Source organism: Cervus canadensis, chromosome 1, assembly GCF_019320065.1.
Source record: "Cervus canadensis isolate Bull #8, Minnesota chromosome 1, ASM1932006v1, whole genome shotgun sequence".
Taxonomy (NCBI): domain Eukaryota; kingdom Metazoa; phylum Chordata; class Mammalia; order Artiodactyla; family Cervidae; genus Cervus; species Cervus canadensis.
In genome coordinates, this window is record NC_057386.1 from 27,298,786 (window position 1) to 27,320,656 (window position 21,871).

General features: G+C 53.4%; 1 protein-coding gene across 1 annotated transcript; it reads left to right on the top strand.

Annotated features, from left to right (window-relative positions):
• The first annotated feature begins 708 nt into the window (after nt 1-708).
• ADORA2B (adenosine A2b receptor) lies at nt 709-21,839 on the top strand. The gene is made up of 2 exons (XM_043473358.1): nt 709-1,061; nt 20,441-21,839. Exons 1-2 carry the CDS (start codon nt 727-729, stop codon nt 21,102-21,104), a joined length of 999 nt encoding a protein of 332 aa, XP_043329293.1. The 5' UTR covers nt 709-726; the 3' UTR covers nt 21,105-21,839.
• Nucleotides 21,840-21,871: the final 32 nt, after the last annotated feature.

Sequence of the window (21,871 nt, forward strand, 5' to 3'; positions counted from 1 at the left end):
GGTGTCCTCCCGGGGAGGGTGTCCCACACCTCCCGGGGCGGGCGAACTGGGGGCGGGAGGGTGGGGTGAGGTCAGTCACTGAGTCCCCGGGCGGGGGGGGAGGCGGGCGGCGGGCAGGGCCTGGGCAGGGCTGAGGATGGACTTGGTCTTGGACCTGCTGGGCTTGGGCCGGGTTCTCCTGGGGAGTCCGATAGGCGGCAGGGGGTGCAGGGCAAGAATCTGGGGTTCAACTTGGGGACTGAGTTCAACCGGGGTGACCAGGGGGCCGAGGAAGCGTTGGGAGCGCGAGGCTGTGAAGACGCGGGGTGGGGCTGGGGGCGGCAGGTCAGCGTTCGGAGGCCGAGGGCAGCCGCCTAGACAGCGGTGCGGGATGAGGAGCTCGCCCGAGGGACAGGCGGGGAGGAGAGAGCGGCCAGTCGGATCCCGAATCCCCCGCGCCCGGTGGCCGGACGGTGCGAGCGCTCCGACTGCCCCGCGGGTTAGGGCGCAGGGAGCGCGGGAAGCGCGGCTCTACCGGACCCAGCGGCGCGCGGAGGGGGCGGAGGGGGCGGAGGGACGGACCCGGGCGGGCTCGGCAGCTGAGCTGCGCCGCCCCCGCCCCGCGCCGCCCTCGCCCCGCCCGCCGGCCGGCAGAGCTCGAGCCCCGGGCTCAGACGCGGAGGGGCAAGCGCGGGCCGGGCGCTCCGGGAAGCCCGGTGGGGCGAGCCCGAGGCGGGCCGGGCGGCGATGCCGCTGGAGGCGCAGGACGCGGTGTACGTGGCGCTGGAGCTGGCGCTGGCCGCTCTGTCGGTGGCCGGCAACGTGCTGGTGTGCGCGGCAGTAGGCACCTCGAGCGCACTGCAGACGCCCACCAACTACTTTTTGGTGTCGCTGGCCGCGGCCGACGTGGCCGTGGGGCTCTTCGCCATCCCCTTCGCCATCACCATCAGCCTGGGCTTCTGCACCGACTTCCACAGCTGCCTCTTCCTCGCCTGCTTCGTGCTTGTGCTCACGCAGAGCTCCATCTTCAGCCTCCTGGCCGTGGCCGTCGACAGATACTTGGCCGTGCGCGTCCCGCTCAGGTGAGGCCCCTGCCCCGGGGAACCCAGACCCTTCCAGCGGCGGGAGCGAGGCACGCGAGTTCCGGCCCGCAGCCTCCCGACCCACGTGCGCCGCGCCCGACCCTCTGGACGCCTCGGGCGCGCGTCTCCTTTCCGGAGTCCGAGTAGGGACCGCCCTGGGCCCCGGGGGCGCAGCCTGGCGGGGCAGCTCCGGGAAGGCTCCCGGCGCACAGGTGGGCGCCCGCATTCCCTGGGCTTGGTGGGGCCCTGGAGGCTCCAGGACAACCGTGGACGCTGGGACGCGCGGGGCAGAACGACGGGGCTCACGGCCAGGCTTGGGGCTGCACCGACCCGGGGGCGGTGCCAGTTAACTTTGGGGAGCCCTGCGTGCTGCGCGCGGGCTCTAATCACCCCCTTATACTTGAAAGAATTAGAGGACTTCCCGGCTCGCTAATACCGACAGCTTGAGAGCCTAGTGCTTTGTGTAACCTTGTTTATCCTCGGCTGCCCTGTCCCAGCCACTGAAAAGGTGCCACCAGCGTTTCCAAACACCGGAGGACTTGAGGGTTGCTCTTGGTCCCACACTCCGATGATGCAGGATTCGGGGATGGAGCGCAGCGGCAAGGGGAGTGCAGCCCCAGGTGCAGCTGTGAGCTTGAGAGCCCAGGTGTCACTCAGGGTTTAATTGAAAGCACTTTCTTTCTCCGCCTCTGGTGCCTGGAGGCCGTTTGGTGTTTCTGAGTTGGGTGAGCTTGGGATCTCTTTGGACTAAGAACTGAGACAGGGAAACTGAGTCACGGGGTAGGTGGGACAGGAAGGAGTTAATCGCTGTCTGCCAAGCCTATGAGGTACTTTAAACTCTATCCTTTAATCCCAGCAGTAATTCCAGAGGTGGGTACCTGCCTCCTGTCCGGGAGGGAGGGGGCTCAGGATGGCAGCTCTGGAGCAAGTGAGGGAGCAGGACCGGCTCAGCGCTGGGCCCCGCATTTCCAGGCGTGCCTGCCTTGCCTGCCTGCTGCGTCCTGTTCTCAACCGGGACAGAAAGCGGATTCTGCCTGCAGTGAGTCGGTGGTTATGAGGGAAACCTGTTTCAGGGGAATTGACAGGGAATAACAAACACTCTCCCAGCAGGCTTGCGTGTCAAGCCTGGTCCCTGTGTCCTGCACCTGGGTCGCAGCAGGAGCAGGAACCTCTTGCTTGGTGGGCTGTGAGCCGCCTGTGTGTCCAGGCCTTTCCACGTGCTGCCCCTTGGCCTGCGACCAGGACGCCCCTTCCTCGGGTGTGACAGAACCCAGGAATTTCTGAGGTCCGGGGCGCACACCACACTCTCGTCGTCGTAGAGGTCCTTTCCCACCTCCTGATCCTCATGTTGGTTACTTGGTGGCCTTCTGGACTTTGTGCACCCAGCAGGCAGCCATAGGCACCAGCCTCATCTGCCAGAAGCCTCTTGGGCTTGGCCCTGACGGAGGTCCAGAGAGACCTCTGCTCAAGCTTCAGAAAGCGTCCCTCACCCCTGTGCAGCAGGAAGTTCCATGAGAGTTTGAATCTGTCAGTTCTTGTCCTGGTCTCTCCTGGGCGGCTTGAAAGAATGGGTGTGGGTGTGTTAAGGGGAAAGAACTGTGAATCACAGCCCCTGACTTCTCCTTTGCATCTGCTGAGGGTGGGAGGCTGGTGTGGGGAGGGCAGAACAGCCCGTCCCACCCTGTCCCACCCCTGCCCTCCTGGCTGGCCTGTATGAGGTATGTGTGACCCGTCCCAGCAAGGGGTGCATCTGTTCCCCCCACCCTTCCCTCCCGCCCCCTCTTCCCCCACGCGGCGCTAAGCCCACTCTCACAGGCCGGAGAGGTTCTCCTGGCTCCTGTTTCAGCACTTCCTGGCCTCTTGAGCTAAAATGCAAATTACAGGGCCCCACTGGGCTCTCCTGACTCAGAATCCATGGGGTGGGGTGTATCACCCCATGATTCCATATCAGAATTCACTGGGGACTTCTGGACCCACCAAAGTTTGAGAAATTCGGGGAATCATGGAGACTGGGAGCGTTCCCTTGTTCACTAGCCCAGCTCCCTCGCAGCTCTGAGGCCCTCCCTAGGGTCACGGGTCATGGGAGTGAGGTTGGAGGTGAGCCGGCATGGGAGGTGTCTCCTGTAGAGGCGGCAGGAGCCAGGTGAGGGCCAGGAGCTCAGGCCCGTGTCTTACCTGGGCAAGAATAGTGTTTGGACTCACCCTCAGTGCCAGGTCACTGATGCCCCAAGGCTCTGAGCGAGGCCCGCGTGGCCATGGTGGGTACAGCTCAAGAGTACAGAGCCCACAATCCCATAGCCGCCCGGTTGGGTTGTCAAGGCAGATACTGACCAGGGAGGGTTGCAGGAAAGGGGAGCCAAGGAGATGCTGGACACAAAGATGAGGCGGCCTCAGAGTGAGGGGCGCCCACACACAGGAGACTGTCCTAACTCAAGTCTGCGTGGTTCCTGATGCCTGGCTCAGGGTCCAGGCTCAGTGGTGCCCAGGGGGCAGCAGGGAGGGGGTGCGGGGTGGGTGTGTCTGCCCGCAGCTGTTGGCTCTCACTTCATCCTGAGGCCATTTCTGGCTGGAGCACTTCCTCCTCCCTAATCTGGTTCCCGCAAGCCACACCCCAAGCCGCTGGGGGACTGAGTGGTCCCCTCTGCCTGCCTGGGGGCCTGCCTCCCTGCTTCTGGACGCTGTTTCCCCAAGCTGCGCTGCTGAGCTGCTGAAGGAGGGTGTTGCCAGGAGCACTGGGTTGGCTGGATCGGTTAGCAGGATGGAAGGGTCTGTCTCTCTGTCCCTGGACCCTCCTGCCCCCTTTGCCACACGGCAGCATCTCTTTTCTGGGAGCCTCACATGTCCAGTCTGGGAGGGAGGTGTTGGGGAGTCTTAGCAAGACTACGTCTCTGGTGGAAAGGTGACGCCCTCGGAGCTCCTTTTAAGTGACTGAACTGTAAGTTTTCGGCAGGGCATTCTGAGTGGCTTTTTGTTTTGTTTACATTTTTTTCCTTTTTTTTAAATTGAGTTTTGTTCTTGTTTAGTCACTCAGTCGTGTCCGACTCTGTGACCCCCATGAACTGCAGCACACCACGCTTCTCTGTCCTTCACTCTCTCCCAGGGTTTGCTCAAACTTCTGTCCATTGAGTCGATGATGCCATTCATGAATCTTATCCTCTGTCGCCCCTTCTCTTCCTGCCTTCAATCTTTCCCAGCATCAGGGTCTTTACAAAAGAGTCAGTTCTTTGCATCAGGTGGTCAAAGTATTAGAGCTTCAGCCTCAGTCCTTCCAATAAATATTCAGGACTGATTTGCTTTACGATTGACTGGTTTGATCTCCTTGCTGCCCAAGGGACTCTGAAGAGTCTTCTCCAGCACAGTTAAAAAGCATCAGTTCTTCAGCATTCAGCCTTCTTTATTGAGCTACAGTTCCCATATAATAAAATTGTAATGTTGTGATTTTTTTCTTATCTTTTAGCATTTATTTTTGTCTATATTATTTATTTGTGCCAGATCTTAGTTGCAGCACACGGGATCCTTAGTTGTGGCATGCGAACTCTTAGTTGGGGCATGTGGGATCTAGTTCCCTGACCACAGATTGAATCTGGGCCCCCTTCGTTGGGAGCATGGAGTCTTAGCCCCTGGACCACCAGGGAAGTCCCTGTGATGTTTTGAAATACAGCTGGGAAGGAAGGTTTCAGTTCTGGGTGCCCAGGGACCCCAGCCTTGGGTCCGTCCTTCTTCCACAGCAGGGCCATCTTTCTTTCCCAGATCATTCCCACTGCGATGGGTTGAATGCGGGCTTCCAGAAGGATGTTCACATCCTAATCCCCAGAGCCTTAGATGGGAAAGCGTGAACACCAGCTCATGTGGGTCTTCAGGGAGGAGCTTATCCAGGATGACCTGGCTCCTGAGTGCAGTCCCATCCCCATGAAACAGACAAGCAGGGAGAAGCGGGGCCATGTGGGGATGGAGGCAGAGACTGGAGTGGTGCTGGGCCTCCAGAACCCGGCCTCCCCGAAGCCTCTGAGCTCTGAGTGCAGCCCTGCCCACACCATGATTCCAGGCTCTGGCCTCCAGTACCATAGGGAGTAAATGTTCTCGGCCACCACGTAAGTTTGTGGCACTTTGTTACGTGGCCCCAGGAAACCCGCGTCACTATGCAAAAGTGTGAGACCCTGAGTCCCTCACTGCTCACCCCACCCATGTGCTGGCCGCTCCATGTTTCCTCCCCAGGAAGCTTCTCCACCACGATCCGCCACCAGGCTCTCAGCCTCCGCGTCCCATGTCATCATGGTGCCACCAAGTCATTCCTGTCACATCACCCCTCCTGGGCCTGCCCCTTCTCGGTGGAATCTGAGGGTCCCTCCTGTGCCTCGTTGCCCATATCCCTCAGCAGCTCTCGACTGGCTCCTGGGGGACCCCACCCCACCTCCTCCTGCTCCCCTCCAGCCATCTCCAATCTGGAGGGCACTTGGGGTCCTGTCCCCTCGCTGCAGGTAGAGTGCAAGCAGTTGGACAGTTGTGTAGGAGCCCCTGGGGCTGCAAGGTGAGAGGAGCCCTGAGAATCAGGGGTGGGGAGGAGAGGGGGGCTGCCCCCCACCTTCGGCTGCCCTGAACCATGGTGACCGGCAGCCCCTCAGCAGAGGAAGGACAGTGCGCTCGGCTGCAGGGTTTCGGCAGTGTTTGCACTGGACTCTGGAAAGCGCAGGTCACCTTTGATAATGTGGAGGACGAGCGTGTGTAAAGGGGTGAAGTTAACTGCATTCTCCTGAGCTGTGACCACAGCTGCTTGCGGGGCCCTGTGTCGCCCTCGCCCTGGCTCACCTGCCGGCCGTGGTCACAGCAGAGGGACAGAGACAGACACGGGGGACAGGTGTGGTCCAGACATCGAACAGGAACATGGTTGTGAGCGGCAGCTGCTCTTTTAACCTTTTCCGAGTGCTGAGCCCCCCGTGTGCCTCCTCTGGGGGAGTCCTCACAGCAGCCGTCTGGGGGCCGTCCCGTCAGCCCCTCCTCCACAGGGGGCGACCAGGGCTCCATCAGTCCAGGGAACATGGCCAGGATGGGGTGAAACTGCGTCCCCGGAGGGAGAGGGTATGGGCGGGCTGTCAGAGGACTCCCCTCGCAGAGCGGTCCCTTCTAGGAGTGGACGAGGTCACCAAGACAGAGAGGACCCTGTGGCCGAGGGAGGGGGAGCTGGCTGTGCCTTGGCCAGCCTTCAACCCGTCACAGAAGGTGACTCAGCTGCCAGGACCCACAGGGGCATCTCCATCACCTTCCCCTTCCTCAAAGACAGGAAGCGAGGCCCAGCCTTTCCTGATGCTTCAGATTCATTACCCTCAGGAACTGGACTTCCCCGTGTTTCTCCCTGTCCCCCTGCCCCTCCCCCCCACCCCGGAAACCCATTAAGAGGTTGTGCTCTTGACCTCAGAGGCTGGCAGGCTGGAGACACTGCCCTGGGCAGCAGGAACTGAACAGCAAGAAGCAAATGTCCCTTCTTTGAAATAGTTAAAGTTGGGAACAGACTGAGTGTGGCCTTCCAACTCACCAGGCTGACAAGGGGAGCAGTGCTGTTTCTGGAGGGCAGAGGCTGGAGTTTCCTGTGGGGGACAGACAGGAGGATGGACAGACAGGAGGATGGAGCGTTTTGAGTTGTGGTGGGGCCTATGCCAGAGCAGCGGGGCTGCTGGGCTTCAGGGTGGGGGTCCCAGCTCAGCAGGTCCAGGGGAGCCCCGAGCTTGCCTAGAAGCCTGGATTTTGTCCTCAAGGCACCATAAGTCCATGAAGGACTTGGTTCTGTTTGTTCTGCGTTAGAAATCAACCAGTGTGAAGAAGTCAGCGTTCAGAAGCACAGTGGGTTCAAAAGACAAGCCCACACCAGCCACTCTGCCTGGGTGGCCCTCCCACACGGATACCCCCTCTGCGGTGACCGCTGGGTTTGTACTGCCACCTTTAACAGAACCTGTTGACTCTCTCCCATGCAACCCAAGCCCTCTTCCCTGCCCGGTTCCCTTCAATTTCTGTTACATTTTGATTTTTTTGATTTTTTCCTGTGGATCATATTTCAGCCTTCTGTTTCTAATGCCATCACTTGTAGGCAGTATGTGTTAGCTGTCAAGAAAAAGAAGGAAAAGTGTTCCTCCCCCCCTCTCTGCCCTTGCTGCCACCCCATCTCTACCTCACTTTGAGCAGGTATGTGGTTTCGCCTACTTGATAAGAGGTTTCATTTTCAAAAGGTGATCCCTGCTGTAGTAAAGAGATCGAAACTGTGTAAAAGGGTAAATTGTGGGAAGTAAGTCACCCAGTCTGACCTCTGGTTTCCCACTTTGCCTGTCAAGCACCTCCACTGCTTCTTAGTTTTTTCCTACAGAAATTACGTATTGAATACGTTTATACTGTACTATTGTTTTTACACTGTCAATGTTCATATCTTCTGCGTTTTATTCTGTACCTATGGTAAAGTTCCCTGCACTTTGTGGAGAAGTTCTGAAAGGTGGAAACAGATATCCGGCATATATAATATAATGTTCTGCTCATGTGTTTGTCACTCACCCTGAGCAGAGCGTTCGACTGGAGCAGAAATGCACCCGTCACTAACCCATCTTCTCCAGGTGCGTGCTCAGTTGCTAAGTCGCGTCTGACTCTGCAACCCCATGGACTGTAGCCCGCCAGGCCCCTCTGTCCATGGGATTTCCTAGGCAAGAATACTGGAGTGGGTTGCTGTTTGAGACGGTTCTAAAGGCGGTCACTCAGGTTCTGTTTGTGGGTGCCTCCCACTGCTCAGAATGATGTCAGATTTTAGTCTGCCCGTGTTTGAACCATGATCTTCCCATTTGGAAGTTAAAAGACAGCCTGGCTCCTGCACGTCCTTATGGTGGAGGGTGCTGGTACCACGTGGGTGTCGCGGTGGTTCTCCCTGTCATGCTCTTCAGGTGGTTCTGCCATTTCTTGCCGCCGCCATGTTTGCTTTCCTCTGGGATCCCACATGTGTGTGTCTGTATTTTAGGACCTGGGTTCTTCCATGCCAAAAACATGGTTTCTTTCTCACATGTGGTTGGCGGTTGAACTGGGTGTGCTCAGAGGCTGGAAGGCATTGCTTTGACACCCAGGGTTGCTCAAGAAATCTGACGTGGGTGTGGGTGTGGTTCTTCTTTGTAATTCTTGTTTCCTTGGAAGCCTTTGGGATCCTTTGCTTTGCTGGGTGTCCTGAAATTGCATGAAGTGAAAGTGTTAGTTCCTTTGTCCATGGAATTCTCCAGGCTGGCTACTGGAGTGGATTGCCATTTCCTTCTCCAGGGGATCTTCCCGACCCGGGGATCCAATGTGGGTCTCCCACATTGCAGTAGATTCTTTATGGTCTGAACCACCAGGGAAGCCCATGAGGTTGGCTCTAAATACTCACTTTCAGCTCTTCTCCTTCATCTGAGGATGACATCTTTCCAGTCTGAAGACTGAGGTTTTCTGTCAGCTCTGAAATCTTAAAAGAGAAGTTTTCTAGATTATTTCCTTATGTCCATTCCCTGTTTTTCCTTCTGGGGTTCTTGATAGATGGAGACTTTCCTTCCTTGACTGATTTTATCTCTTAGATGTCCTCTTACACATAAGGTTCCAAAGCTTACCTCTTCATTCTCCCCTGGACGAGTTCCTTGACTTCCCCCACCCCAGTTCTTCTTCTGCTTCTTCTTTTTTTACTTTTAGCATTCATATTTTTCCTTTTGATTTAAGGTTAAGTTTTTGGACTTGACTTTGAAAGGCCAGTTTTGGATTCACATGATTGAGATTCTTGCTGTGGCACAGACTATATATGTAATCAAAACTCTCCCCACCTCCCAACCCTATCCTCTGTCGCTGGGTCTGGAGCTTCAGCTTGGGGGGAGGGTGGGGTGTCGAGGAATACATGCGCAGCGCACTGGGGGTGGGGTGAGGCTGCCCCAAGCTGGCCAGCAGTCAGCCTTTGCCTTGACCTCCGCTCTGTCTCTAAATCCTGTCTGGAGCCTGCTGTCCGAGAGGTTGGAGCCTCTTGTCCTGGCCACCCTGTTTCTGATTCAGGGCTCCGTGCCCCTCCCGACAATCCCATCTGCCCTCTGGCTTCTGGAAACTCACCAGATTCTCTGGCTTGCTGGGCGTCTCCTTCCACTTAGGTTTTTAGAAAGGTTTTGAATTTACTTCCTTTTGTGCGTCTCTGCTGCCCTTAAACATGGTTTTCTCAGAGGTGACAATTAGGTGGGACCTAGTAGGCCAGGAGGGGCTTTTAATCAGGAGTTTGCTGAGGTCGGGTTGCATTACAGAACAGCCACTCCGGCAGACGGCAGGGGCTTGGACTGGAGGGCAGCTCGCTGTCTGGGTGAGAAGGAAGGAGTGTGACTGGCACAGAGGTCATGGAGATGGAGGCAGAGTCTAGGGATCCTCGAGGCGGGCAGCGTCTGGACTTCTCCACCTGGAGGAAGGCTGATGCCAGAGGCAGCTGAGAGGTCAGCAGAGTCCAGAGCAGAGGGGCTGCCAGGCCGACTGGACTTCTGGACAGGAGAGGACCCCGAGGCCAAGGTGGGCCCTGGGGTGACAGTCAGTGAGTAGGGCCAGAGACATGGCTGGTCAGGGACAGATGGCCATGGACTCACTCTCTCTGTTTTGTTTTTTTTTTAATATGGAGACTGTAAATATTGAATTTTGGTGCCGGAGAAGACTCTTGAGAGTCCGTTGGACAGCAAGGAGATCAAAGCAGTCAATCCTAAAGGAAATCAACCCTGAATATTCATTGGAAGGAGTGATACTGAAGCTCCAATACTTTGGTCAACTGATGCAAAAAGCTGACTCATTGGAAAAGACCCTGATGCTGGGCAAGATTGAGGGCAGGAGGAGAAGGGAGTGACAGAGGATGAGATGGATGGCATCACGGACTCAATGGACATGAGTTTGAGCAAACACTAGGAGATAGTGAAGAACAGGAAAGCCTGGCATGCTGCAGTCCATGGGGTTGCAAAGAGTTGGACACGACTGAATAACTGAACAACAACAAATCTCTATTGAAAGGCATCACAGACCAGGTGCTGTAGGCTGCACCTCCCCCCACCCCCAGCCAGGTCTCTTTGGTGGCTCCTCTGCTTCCGCCCTGTTCCCAACACCAGCTCTGCACCCATGCTGCCCCTCCTTCCTTGACCTGATGCTCCCTGTGGCGTCTGGGGCTGAGGCCAGCCTCCCACCAGTTCTGGTCTCTCCCCAGCCTCCCCCTCCCCACCCCCTTTATGTGTCTGCTCTGCTTCTCAGAAACCCCCTCAGTTCCCTGGCTGAGGCCAGGCCTTTGCACCTGCCGTTCCCCTGCCTGGCACATTCTGTACTTGCGGGCTCTTCCTGATTCTAACAGCACTCTCTGCGAGGTGCCCTCATAGCTTCTGTGCATGTGGGGCATTTTCTAGATGATTCGTCTGTTAACGCAGAGCTCATGCTGCCCCCTCAGCTTCCCAGGAGGCGGCCCAGTGACTAGCCTGTGTGCACACACGTGTGCTGGGGGACCTGCCCTGATAGGCGTGGACCAGCTTGTGGCCAAGACACAATGAATCCATGGAAGGTGTCTTCAAGATAAAGCAGGGTAGAGCGGGAGTCCTGGGGTGACCCACAAGGAGAGGAAGGAGAAAAACAAGGCTGTGTTTCCAAGGGGAGACTTAGCTCTTAAGTTTGACATTTTTTAAAATCATTAGAAATGTAGTTTTTTTAATAGCAGGGACTTTTTAAAAATTACACGATGAATGTATGTGTGTGTGTGTACATACATACACAAGCACACATATACTGTACCCATTCTGAAATTTTTAAGAAGTCCCTGCTATTAATGGATGTGTATATATGTCTCTATACCTTATCTGTCTGTGTGTGTGTGTATACACATATTTGTATCCGTTTGACTCATCTGGTCTGTGGTTTCAGAAAGAATGAGTCATTCTGAACTAGTGTGTTTTTGTCACAATTTCTGAATTGCAAAACTAATACAAATCCCTAATTGCTTACATTTTACTACTTTTGCTTCCTCTGTCTTACACCCACCCACACCCACATGCACAAGTACACTCTGGAGCTTTAAGATTGACATAATATAGTCTATAGTCAGATTTCCCAATTGCCCTGATCATGTTCTTTACAGTTAAAAAAAATCCAGCTTTCCAGTAAAAGGTCACGTGTGCATCTGATATGTTCTTTTCGCTTTGTTTATTTGTTTGTAAACATTTATTTATTTGCCTGTACTGGGTCTTAGTTGTGGCATGTGGGATCTAGTTTCCCTGCTAGGGATCAAACACAGGCCCCCTGCAGTGGGAGCTCAGACTCTTAGCCTCTGGACCACCAGGGAAGTCCTGATTTTCTTTCATCAGAAGAGTTCCTCAGCCTTTTTTCCTTCTCTTTCAACACATTGTTTTGGGTTTGGTTGTTGCCTTATTGATTAGATTCAGCTTTTGGTGGGAACACTGCCTGCTTGTTGTTGTGTCCATTTCCACCTGTCACACAGGAAGGCACTCGGGGTCCATCTGTCCACTGCGGTCATGTTAAAGCTCCCTTAGTTACAACTGTGGCTGCCAGGGTTCATCATGGTGAAGGTGTGCTTTTCCCACCGATGATTCTTCCTGGATCAGTTATCACCCTGTCAGGTGGTAATTTTTTTTTTTAAATAATATTTGTTTTTATTTATTTGACTGTGTTGGGTCTTAGTTGCAGCATGTGGGATCTACTTCCCTGACCAGGGATCGAACCCCGGGCCCCCTGCATTGGGAGCATGGAGCCCTAGCCACTGGACCACCAGGGAAGTCCCCTGTCAGATGGTAATTTTATTTTTTCTCAGTTGTTTTACGGTATCAGTTGGCTTTCTTCTATAGGGAAGAGGTTGCCTTTTCTTTGCTCTTCCTTAAATTACTTTTTTACACACAGTGGACTTAGGGAATGTTATTTTCATGTATTGTGTTACCGTCCATTCCTGCCCAGGTTTGGAGGACGGGAGCCCGTTCAAGCTGACTTCCGCCTGAGCGTCCCCATTTTTTGAGCACGTCTGATGTTCTGGCAGAGAAAGGTTTTTCAGGCTCCGTTGTGTGTTCCAGCTTCAGAATTGGCTGTTTCTCCAAGGAGCCCTGTCTCTTTTCAGTGGAGAATGGTATCTAGGAGCCAAGATCTGGCTGCTGGAGCGTCGTTTCTCCTGGCCCTTGTGATGAGCATAGCGAGGAGAACTTTGTTTTGTTTTGTTAGATAACCACTTGGAAGAACTCTCGCTGTCTCACTAATGAGCAGGATGATGGAGTTAATAAGCAGGTCATCATTTGGCAGCGGTCAGCGTAGTAACCGGTTCAGGCAAGAATAGTCAATAGGTGATAAAACTCACTGATAGAACTTAAAGGAGGGCCAAGATACTCACCTCGTGGACTCAGCTCTCCAGGTTCCTCTGCCCATAAGATTCCCCAGGCAAGAATACTGGAATAGGTTGCCATTCTCTTCTCCAGGGGACCTTCCCAACCCAGGGATCAAACCCAGGTCTCCTGAATTGCAGGTGGATTGTCTACCATCTGAGCCACCAGGGAAGTTCAGATATATTTACAAAATCTCAAAGTACATGCACCAGAAGATACAAGTCATCATAAACAGAGGAGCAGTTATAGTGGAGAAGCCTGGTGGACACTCCAATGACCGCTTAGCAGGTTACTGTCACCAGGACCTACATGCCTCTTAGTGTCTAACTGGTTATGTGCATGGTGACCAACGTGTTTGACAATTAATGTGACAGCTGCCCTTCCCCGGGCGGGGGGTTCCTGTCTTGTGAATGGGAGCACGTGTGCTGGGTGAACAGAAAGATATTGGGGTGATGCAGGTGTTGTCTTGGTGGTGGTAGCATCACTGGCTTCAGCAGGAGAGGAAAGACCCTTCAGTGTGACTGCTGTGCGGCCCAGAGGGGCCAAGGAGAGGAAAGCAGGACCCGCGTCTGGGCCTCCCTGCCTGCTGACCACCCCACACCCCCACCCCGCTGGCAGCCAGCGCAGTCATGGTCCCACTCACTTGCATCTCCTCGTCCAGCTGCGTCGTCTTGGCACCCGTCAGCCTTGCTCTCATCTAAGTTTTGCCAGGATTTCCATTAGACTTCCTGGTACATTGTTAATATTCACCGCGGCAGCTCTACCCCTGAGACCTACCCGCTGGGTGGTGCGAGTTACTTTGTTAGTGCTCTAGTTACAGCGCTCGCTTGGTAGGTTTTGAGAGGTCTGTCCTCGCCCCTTGTCACGCAAGTCCTATTGCTATTCATGTGAGGTTTTAGAGAATGAGAATTTTCTAAGGATTATACATTGCTTTAGAGCAGAAGTATTTCTGTTACAGAGGAATGAAACTTGTGAGCGAGACTGAACGTAAAAAAAGATGCTGAGCAAACAGCAATTTTAAGAAGCAGGACAGAACTCTGTGTGTATTTACTTAGTGACCTGCATGCAGAAAGTGCTTCGTGCACATGATGTCTGGGATCAAAGGCCAGGCAACAGTGGGGCAGGTTCCGCTGCCACCAAGGGCCCCATTTTTCTGAGAGCAGAGCTCAGACTCTCCCTGTCTGGACTCAGTGTCACTGCCAGGGACAGCTGCCCTTGGGGATCCGCTGATCTCAGAGCTCCCTGAGCGCTGGGAATTCTGAGACAGTGGCTGGTCTGAGGTGGCTGCAGGGGAGGAGGGGCCCTGCCCCAGAAATAGGCCAGTGCTGGTTCAGCCATGCCCGGCGAGCCCTCTTTCATGACTAACCTGGTGTCCACACTGCTCGCTCCCTTCTGTTGACTCCGGCCATGTGACTGTGTCTTGATCTGACTCCTCCATGGTGCTAGGGCCAGGGGGGCTGGGGAGGGTGTCCAGCATAACAAGGGCTTAGCCACTTCCCAGAGCCGGACGCCCCCCAGGACACTGGGAGGCTGGAGCCGGTCCTGCTTGTTCAGAATAGGGAAGGCACCTACATCTCCTCTGTCCATCACGTTCCACTTACTTGCCCTGCACTCGAGGCAGATGTAGGAAAGGACATGTTGCCTTCCTTTCAGGACTGGTTTGGGGACACATGAGGATGTTCTGAGACCAGAGGTGCACAGGGAGGAGTGAGGGGTGGGCAGGGTGGAAGCCGGGCACTCTGGAGAGGACAGAGGTCCAGCTGGAAGTGGGAGATGGGAAGGGATGTGGGCGGAGATCAGCGGAGCCCCCATGAGATGCCAGGGCCCCCAGGGGTCGTCCCTGCAGCCTTCGCCCAGGGCATCAACCCCTGCCTGCTCTCCAGAATCCGTGGCCGTCCCCTGCCTGCGCCCGGGTCCAGGCAGTGCTGCCGGCACACTCACTGTCCTGCCGTCGTGGGGCTGCAGCTCTGGCCCCAGTCGTGCCTGTGTCTTGAATTCCCCCAGCCACCCACCTGGGGGTCTAGTCGTGTCACTAGCAGAAGAAAGTCTTTCTGCCACCATTTAAGGACTGCCTACCGAGAGGGCAGCAGGGGCCTCTGCCAGTTCCCACGTGGCTGCCTGCGGAGTCGGGGGCGGGGAATCCCTGGTACCAGCAGCAGCTTTGGCAAGAGCAGAGGGCGGCTGAGCCGGGCTGGCTGCACCCACACTGGGCCCATGGCTGGGTGAGCAGGCAGGTGGGGTGCGGGCAGGAGCTGGGATCGTGGGAAGAACCACAGGGTCCTGAGCAGGACAATACCTGCCTTGGACACAAGTGAAATCAGATTGGGTGAGTGGCTTTGTATCCTCACTGTGGCTTCAGAGCTGCAGGCCAATCCTTTGCTCCATCTGAGCCTCGGTGTCCACCTCTCTGAGCTGGAAGTGGTGGTGATGACCTTGGGCCTGGGCTGAGCGGGACACACGGGCCTGCAGGTGGTGCCCTGCTCGGGGGGGGGAGGCTGTGTTTCTGATGTGCTCTGTGCAGCTGGTGGGGGGCGGTCTGCAGGGACGTGTCTCCAGGACAGGGTGTCTGGCTGTGATTCAGAGGCTGCTCCAGCGGGGGTGTCTGTGTGTACAGTCCTTGCTGTCACCCTGCTCGACACCAGCATCTTCTCTCAAGTCAACCACTGAAAATTTCCTAACTGCCTGTCTTCTTGCTCCTCTAAACTCCATCTCTGCAGGGATCTCTATACCAGCGCAGCCCTCCACCCCCTGGCTCCTCACTGCTCTGGGGCAGCTGAGTGTCACACTTTGCCCCTCCCCATGGCCTGGGGACACCCCGCCTTGCTTGAGGTTCATTCACATGCCCTCCTGCTTCTCTGGAAGAATGAAATCCCATCCTGTCTGGAAGCCTTGCACATTCTGTTCTCTCTGCTTCTTGTTGTTGAGTAGCTCAGTCGTGTCCAACTCTGTGACCTCATGGACTGCAGCAACACAGGCTCCCCTGTCCTTCACTATCTCCCTAAGCTTGCTCAAACTCATGTCCATCGAGTCGGTGATGCTATCCAACCATCTCATCCTCTGTTATCCCCTTCTCCTCCTACTTTCAGTCTTTCCCAGCATCAGGGCCTTTTCCAGTGAGTCAGCTCTTCGCATCAGGTGGACAAAGTATTGGAGCTTCAGCTTCAGCATCAGTCCTTCCAATGAATATTCAGGATTGATTTCCTTTAGGATTGACAGGTTTGATCTCCTTGCTGTCCAAGGGATTCTCAAGAGTCTTCTCCAACACCACAGTTCAAAGCATCAATTCTTAGGTGCTCAGCCTGCTTTATGGTCCAACTCTCACATCCATACATGACTACTGGAAAAACCATAGCTTTGACTGTACAGGCATTTGTGGGCAGAGTGATCTCTGCTTTTTAACACACTGTCTAGTTTGTCATAGCTTTTCTTCCAAGGAGCAAGCATCTTTTAATTCCATGTCTGTAGTCACTGTTCCCTCTGCTTAGAAAGCCACTCTCTCCAGTTTCTAGACCATTCTCTCCTTCTCTGCCACTGTCTAAGAGGCCCTGTGTCTGAGCTCTTCCTGGCTTTCTCTTATCTGTACCCTGTTCATTTTGATTTGGCCAGACTCCTTCCGACTTGTCCATTTGTGTGTTTACCTGTTTATTTTCTGTCTGTTCCATTAGCTCTGTCACCCACGAGGGCTGTGATTCTGTTCGCTGTGCCAGCAGAGTGCATGGCTCAAAGGGGGAACTCTGAATAAAATAATGAACCACTAGAGGAGAAAGGCTGTGATGGGGTCCCCAGATGAAATTAGCTGCTTTTTCTCGTTTAAGACAACTGAGCATGAAAGTTATTTTTCACAGGCAGGATCCAGCATTTGTGAGAAGTTCAGATGTGGTTGCCTTCCAATTGTTTTGAACTCTGGCAGGAAACCCCCCCCACCCCCACCCCCGGGACCCTTTTGTGTACAGAGGACTCTAATGTTGCTCAGACACAAGTGAAGTTAAAAAAGCAGCATAATGTGGTGCAAGGAACAGGGATCTCAAGTCTGAACTTAGCCTTGGTCTTTGGTTCTTATATTCTTATTCTTATATTGCCTTTATTAACTAAAAACTTTGTATCTCTATTTCCTCACTTGTAAAATAGAGAAGTTGGACTAGACAAGATAAAAATCCCTTCCAGTTTATATCAGTTCAGTTCAGTTGCTCAGTCGTGTCTGACTCTTTGCGACCCCATGAACCGCAGCATGCCAGGCTTCCCTGTCTATCACCAACTTCCGGGGTTTACCCAAACCCGTGTCCATCGAGTCGGTGATGCCATCCAACCATCTCATCCTCTGTCGTCCCCTTCTCCTCCTGCCCTCAATCTTTCCCAGCATCAGGGTCTTTTCAAATGAGTCAGCTCTTCGCATCAGGTGGCCAAAGTATTGGAGCTTCAGCTTCAACATCAGTCCTTTCAATGAACACCCAGGACTGATCTCCTTTAGGATGGACTGGTTGGATCTATAAGCATGCTTTTAGCTGCAGGTAACCGTGACTTTTTAAGCAGTCAAGACCATCAATTCTCTCTTGAGCTAGAATATGGAACCATGGCAGTTCTAGTGTTGGTGTAGGGCTTGAAAGACACCATTGAGAACCTGGACTCCTTACTTCTGCTTTGCCATTAGCCTTGTTTTTCAGGCTTCTGCCTCATGGTCACAGAATGGCTGCCGCAGCTCTGGACTTCATGGCCTCCCAGAAGAGCAGAAAGGGATGAGCATGGGGGAGGAGCTCTCCTCATGGGTCTCTCTCCTTTTACCATGTAAAATCTCTCTTGGAAGTATTCTAGCAGACTTCCTTTGTCTCATTGACTAAAACCACCTCCTGTAGCCACCCTAGTCCGTGACTGATGAGAGAATTTGCTTGCCCTGATCTAATTCATCCCTGGGGCTGGTCTGCACTCAGCTGTATGCACTTCAGAAAAGCAGAGGCATGAGGGCAGGGCCGCTGCAGAGGCTGCCTCATGGGCCTAAGGTTCTGTGGCTAAGAGTTGTGTCTGCACGAGGTGGCCCTGTTACCCTGCAAGGGCCTGACTGCGTTCTTCACGTCCCTGGTGCAGTCATGGCCGGGAAAGATATTTCTATAAGGAATGGCTTTACATTCCTAAACGACGAGGGAAGCAGAGGGGAGTTGGAAATAGATGCAGCTGAATGGCAGCTGCGCCCATGGGTCCTTTGCCATCAAGGCCCCTCAGCTGAGCTGCCTGTTGCTCGGAGCAGAGATGGGGCATCGTGGCCAACGGGAGGCGAGACCTCCCCAGTGGACCAGTTCTGCTGCCTGTCCAGGCCCCAACATTAGGCACTCCTAAGGAGCAGGCTCTCTAAAGTTGTCTGGTAACAAGTTGGAATGTGTGTGTGTGAGCTCATTACTAAGAACCCCCCATGTGCCAGGCTCTTTGCTAGCTCCTGCGGATGCTGATGCAAAGGGACGAGGTCTGAGTCCTTAAGAGGCTGGACGTTCTAGCTGAAGGGCAGACACTTGTAATGTAAACAAAGCCCTGTGACGGGTGTGTGTCAGGGGCCGGAGAGTGGGCGCGGCCCCCTCTGCCTGTGAGCCGAGCCGGAAAGGAGGTGACCTTTGAGACAGAGAGCAGCTGAGCCAGGAGGCCGCTGCTGTGGGGAGCCACAGGCCGGGAGCACACGGGGCGGTGGCCTGAGGCTCTGCGGGCCACACGGACAGGTGCGGGCTTGGTCCTGCAGCAAAGGAGATTGGACACTTTCCATAGACAAGTCCCAGGATGACGTGTACCCAGTTACTGCCCAGCTCTCTTCCCAGAGATTAAGTAATGATTTTATTTCTTTTTTTCAATATATCATGTCGAATACATACTAGGGACCACTTATGAATAGCAACTCTCTTGCAAGAGTGTTCTGGAAAAACATCTATTTCTGCTTTATTGACTATGCCAAAGCCTTTGACTGTGTGGATCACAATAAACTGTGGAAAATTCTGAAAGAGATGGGAATACCAGACCACCTGACCTGCCTCTTGAGAAACCTGTATGCAGGTCAGGAAAACAGTTAGAACTGGACATGGAACAACAGACTGGTTCCAAATAGGAAAAGGAGTACGTCAAGGCTGTATATTGTCACCCTGCGTATTTAACTTATATGCAGAGTACATCATGAGAAACCCTGGGCTGGAGGAAGCACAAGCTGGAATCAAGATTGCTGGGAGAAATATCAATAACCTCAGATATGCAGATGACACCACCCTTATGGCAGAGAGTGAAGAAGAACTAAAAAGCCTCTTGATGAAAGTGAAAGAGGAGAGTGAAAAAGTTGGCTTAAAGCTCAACATTCAGAAAACTAAGATCATGGCATCCAGTCCCATCACTTCATGGGAAATAGATGGGGAAACAGTGGCTGACTTTATTTTTCTGGGCTCCACAATCACTGCAGATGGTGATTGCAGCAATGAAATTAAAAGATGTTTACTTCTTGCAAGGAAAGTTATGACCAACCTAGACAGCATATTAAAAAGCAGAGACATTACTTTGCCAACAAAGGTCCGTCTAGTCAAGGCTATGGTTTTTCCATGGTCATGTATGGATGTGAGAGTTGGACTATAAAGCTGAGCGCTGAAGAATTGATGCTTTTGAACTGTGGTGTTGGAGAAGACTCTTGAGAGTCCCTTGGACTGCAAGGAGATCCAACCAGTCCATCCTAAAGATCAGTCCTGGGTGTTCATTGGAAGGACTGATGTTGAAGCTGAAGCTCCAATACTTTGGCCACCTGATGCGAAGAGCTGACTCATTTGAAAAGACCCTGATGCTGGGAAAGATTGAGGGCAGGAGGAGAAGGGGACAACAGAGGATGAGATGGTTGGATGGCATCACCGACTCGGACATGGGTTTGGGTGGACTCTGGGAGATGGTGATGGACAGGGAGGCCCGGTGTGCTGCGGTTCATGGGGTTGTAGAGTCGGACATGACTGAGCGACTAAGCTGAACTGATGAATAGTAAAGTTTGTCTTTGCTATAAACTGTTGTTTTAGGCTAGCTGATAGCAAAACGTCCAAAATGTGTATTATGATTTCTAGAGATTTTAAGTAAGAGTTAATGGTCTAAAAGTTACTTTAAAAAATTTAATATTTGCTACATTCTCTCCCAACTTTTATCAACTTTGCTGAGAGCTGAGACAGCCAGGGATGCTCCCAGAATTGTTCTCAGCATTTCCCCAGGGAGCTCTGGAGTGGGAGGTGGGTGGGGTGGGGGACACAGTTCTTCCTGGGTGTTTGTGGGAGACCAGTCTTCTCGCCCAGAGCCACCAGGTGGTACTGCCTGACTCAAGGGGCCTCCAGACCTCACTTCTCAGGTTCTTGTTCAAGGGCATCTTATCACACCTCGCCTTCCATACTCTGCTTTTTCCTTTTTTATATTATGCGTCTCCTTCTAACACACCATGTAATTTACTGACTGATGTTTGCTGCTCATTATGATCTGTCCCCCTACTAGAACTATGTCCCTGAAGAGCAGGGGTCTTTGTAGGTTCTGTTCCATTGGGTATCTTGACCCCCTATGTTTGTATCTTGTAGGAGATCTAGACCCAAGGTGGATATCTGGGTAATCAGAAAGCAGCCTTTAAGAATTTGCCACTTGGGACTTCCCTGGCGGTCCAGTGGCTAAAACTCCATGGTCCCAAACCATGGGTCCAGGTTCGATTCCTGGTCAGGGAACTAGATCTTGCATACTACACCTAAAAGATCCTGACTGCTGTAACTAAGAGCTGGCGCAGCCAAATAAATAAATATTAAAAAAAAAAATTGCTACTTGCTCTCCTTGACCGTGATTTGTCGTCAGAGGTGAGTTAGTAAGAATGAAAATCTTGTTGGAGCAAAGCTGTTTATACATTTGACTGTCATCAGTGTTGCAGACAAAAGCCCCTAGTGCCCTCTGAGTGTGGACCTGAGGCTGTTGGGGTCAAGGCCTGGCACAGAAAGCAGAGATGGTGGGGTGCTCTGAGTTTGCTGTAACAGACCGTGTCCTTTTGAACAGGTATAAGAGTCTGGTCACTGGGGCCCGAGCGAGAGGAGTTATTGCTGCCCTCTGGGTCCTGGCGTTTGGCATCGGCCTGACGCCGTTCCTGGGGTGGAACGGCAGAGAAAGAGCCATCAACTGCACGGAGCCAGAGGACAGAGCCGAGAACGTGAGCTGCTGCCTCATCAGGTGTCTCTTCGAAAACGTGGTGCCCATGAGCTACATGGTGTACTTCAACTTCTTCGGCTGTGTCCTGCCCCCGCTGCTCATCATGCTGGCCATCTACATCAAGATCTTCCTGGTGGCCTGCAGGCAGCTGCAGCGCACAGAGCTCATGGACCACTCGAGGACCGTCCTCCAGCGGGAGATCCACGCGGCCAAGTCCCTGGCCATGATTGTTGGCATTTTTGCCCTATGCTGGCTGCCAGTCCACGCCATCAACTGCGCCTCACTCTTCCAGCCAACCTGGGCCAAGGAGAAGCCCAAGTGGGCGATGAACATAGCCATCCTCCTGTCGCACGCCAACTCGGCCGTCAACCCCATCGTCTACGCCTACCGGAACCGAGACTTCCGCTACACTTTTCACAAAATCATTTCCAGGTACGTCCTCTGCCGGACGGACATCCTCAAGAGCAGGGAGGGGCAGGCAGGGTCTCAGCCCACTCTCCAGCTGGGCCTATGACCCAGGCTCTGGCCTCTTCCAGGAGAGGGCTCAATAACAAAGGGACGGGGCACGCTTGGCCAGTTCTCACTGGAAAGACAGCAACCCTCACAGGCCAGCCGGTTGCCTCTTCTGGGCACTTCCCTGGAGGTTCCATGTACCTCGTTAACATGTGACTACTACTTCCTGAGGTTGACAAATGTATTTATGGTTCTCTGGCTGCTTTGTGTGGATGATGCTGACGGTGTGAATGGATTGTAAAAGTATGTTTTGCTTTTTTTTGTTTAAGAGTCTGCCTCTTTTATGGTAGAAAATGATCAAAACTATTTTACTGTGACATACTGTGAGCTATTATAATACAAATATTTTTTTAACTTGGAGGCAATGGGAAAGGTTGGACATGTTAAAAATAATACTTGTTCTGAGGAAGGTGACCAGGAAAAGTAAAAGTATGAATCTTCAACCAAGAGACTGCTGTTTTAGGGAAATGACAGGCTTGTAAGTTCTTAAGCAGAACATCATCGCAGGCTCAACAACATTCTTATCCATGTACAGCACCCGACCCCAGAAGAAGCTGTAGAAGCAGGTCCTCCACTACTAGGCTCCGATCCCCTTCCAGAGCTAGGTGGTGATTTTTACGTCTCTCCCAAATTCAAGTTTGGCCATGATGCTGGACCCCAAAGTGAAAATTTTACTAAGGCGGGTTATGTAATTGTGTTTCTGTATGAGGTAAAATAAAAATAAAACTTAACAAAAGTTCTGGGTGTTGTGCCAGCTTGCTGCAGAGC

Excerpts from the sequence above, each read along its gene's own strand:
- ADORA2B (XM_043473358.1), top strand. The coding sequence starts at position 727 with ATGCCGCTGGAGGCGCAGGACGCGGTGTACGTGGCGCTGGAGCTGGCG. Across the intron at positions 1,062-20,440 it reads GCCGTGCGCGTCCCGCTCAG|GTATAAGAGTCTGGTCACTG; the intron begins GTGAGGCCCCTG and ends CCTTTTGAACAG.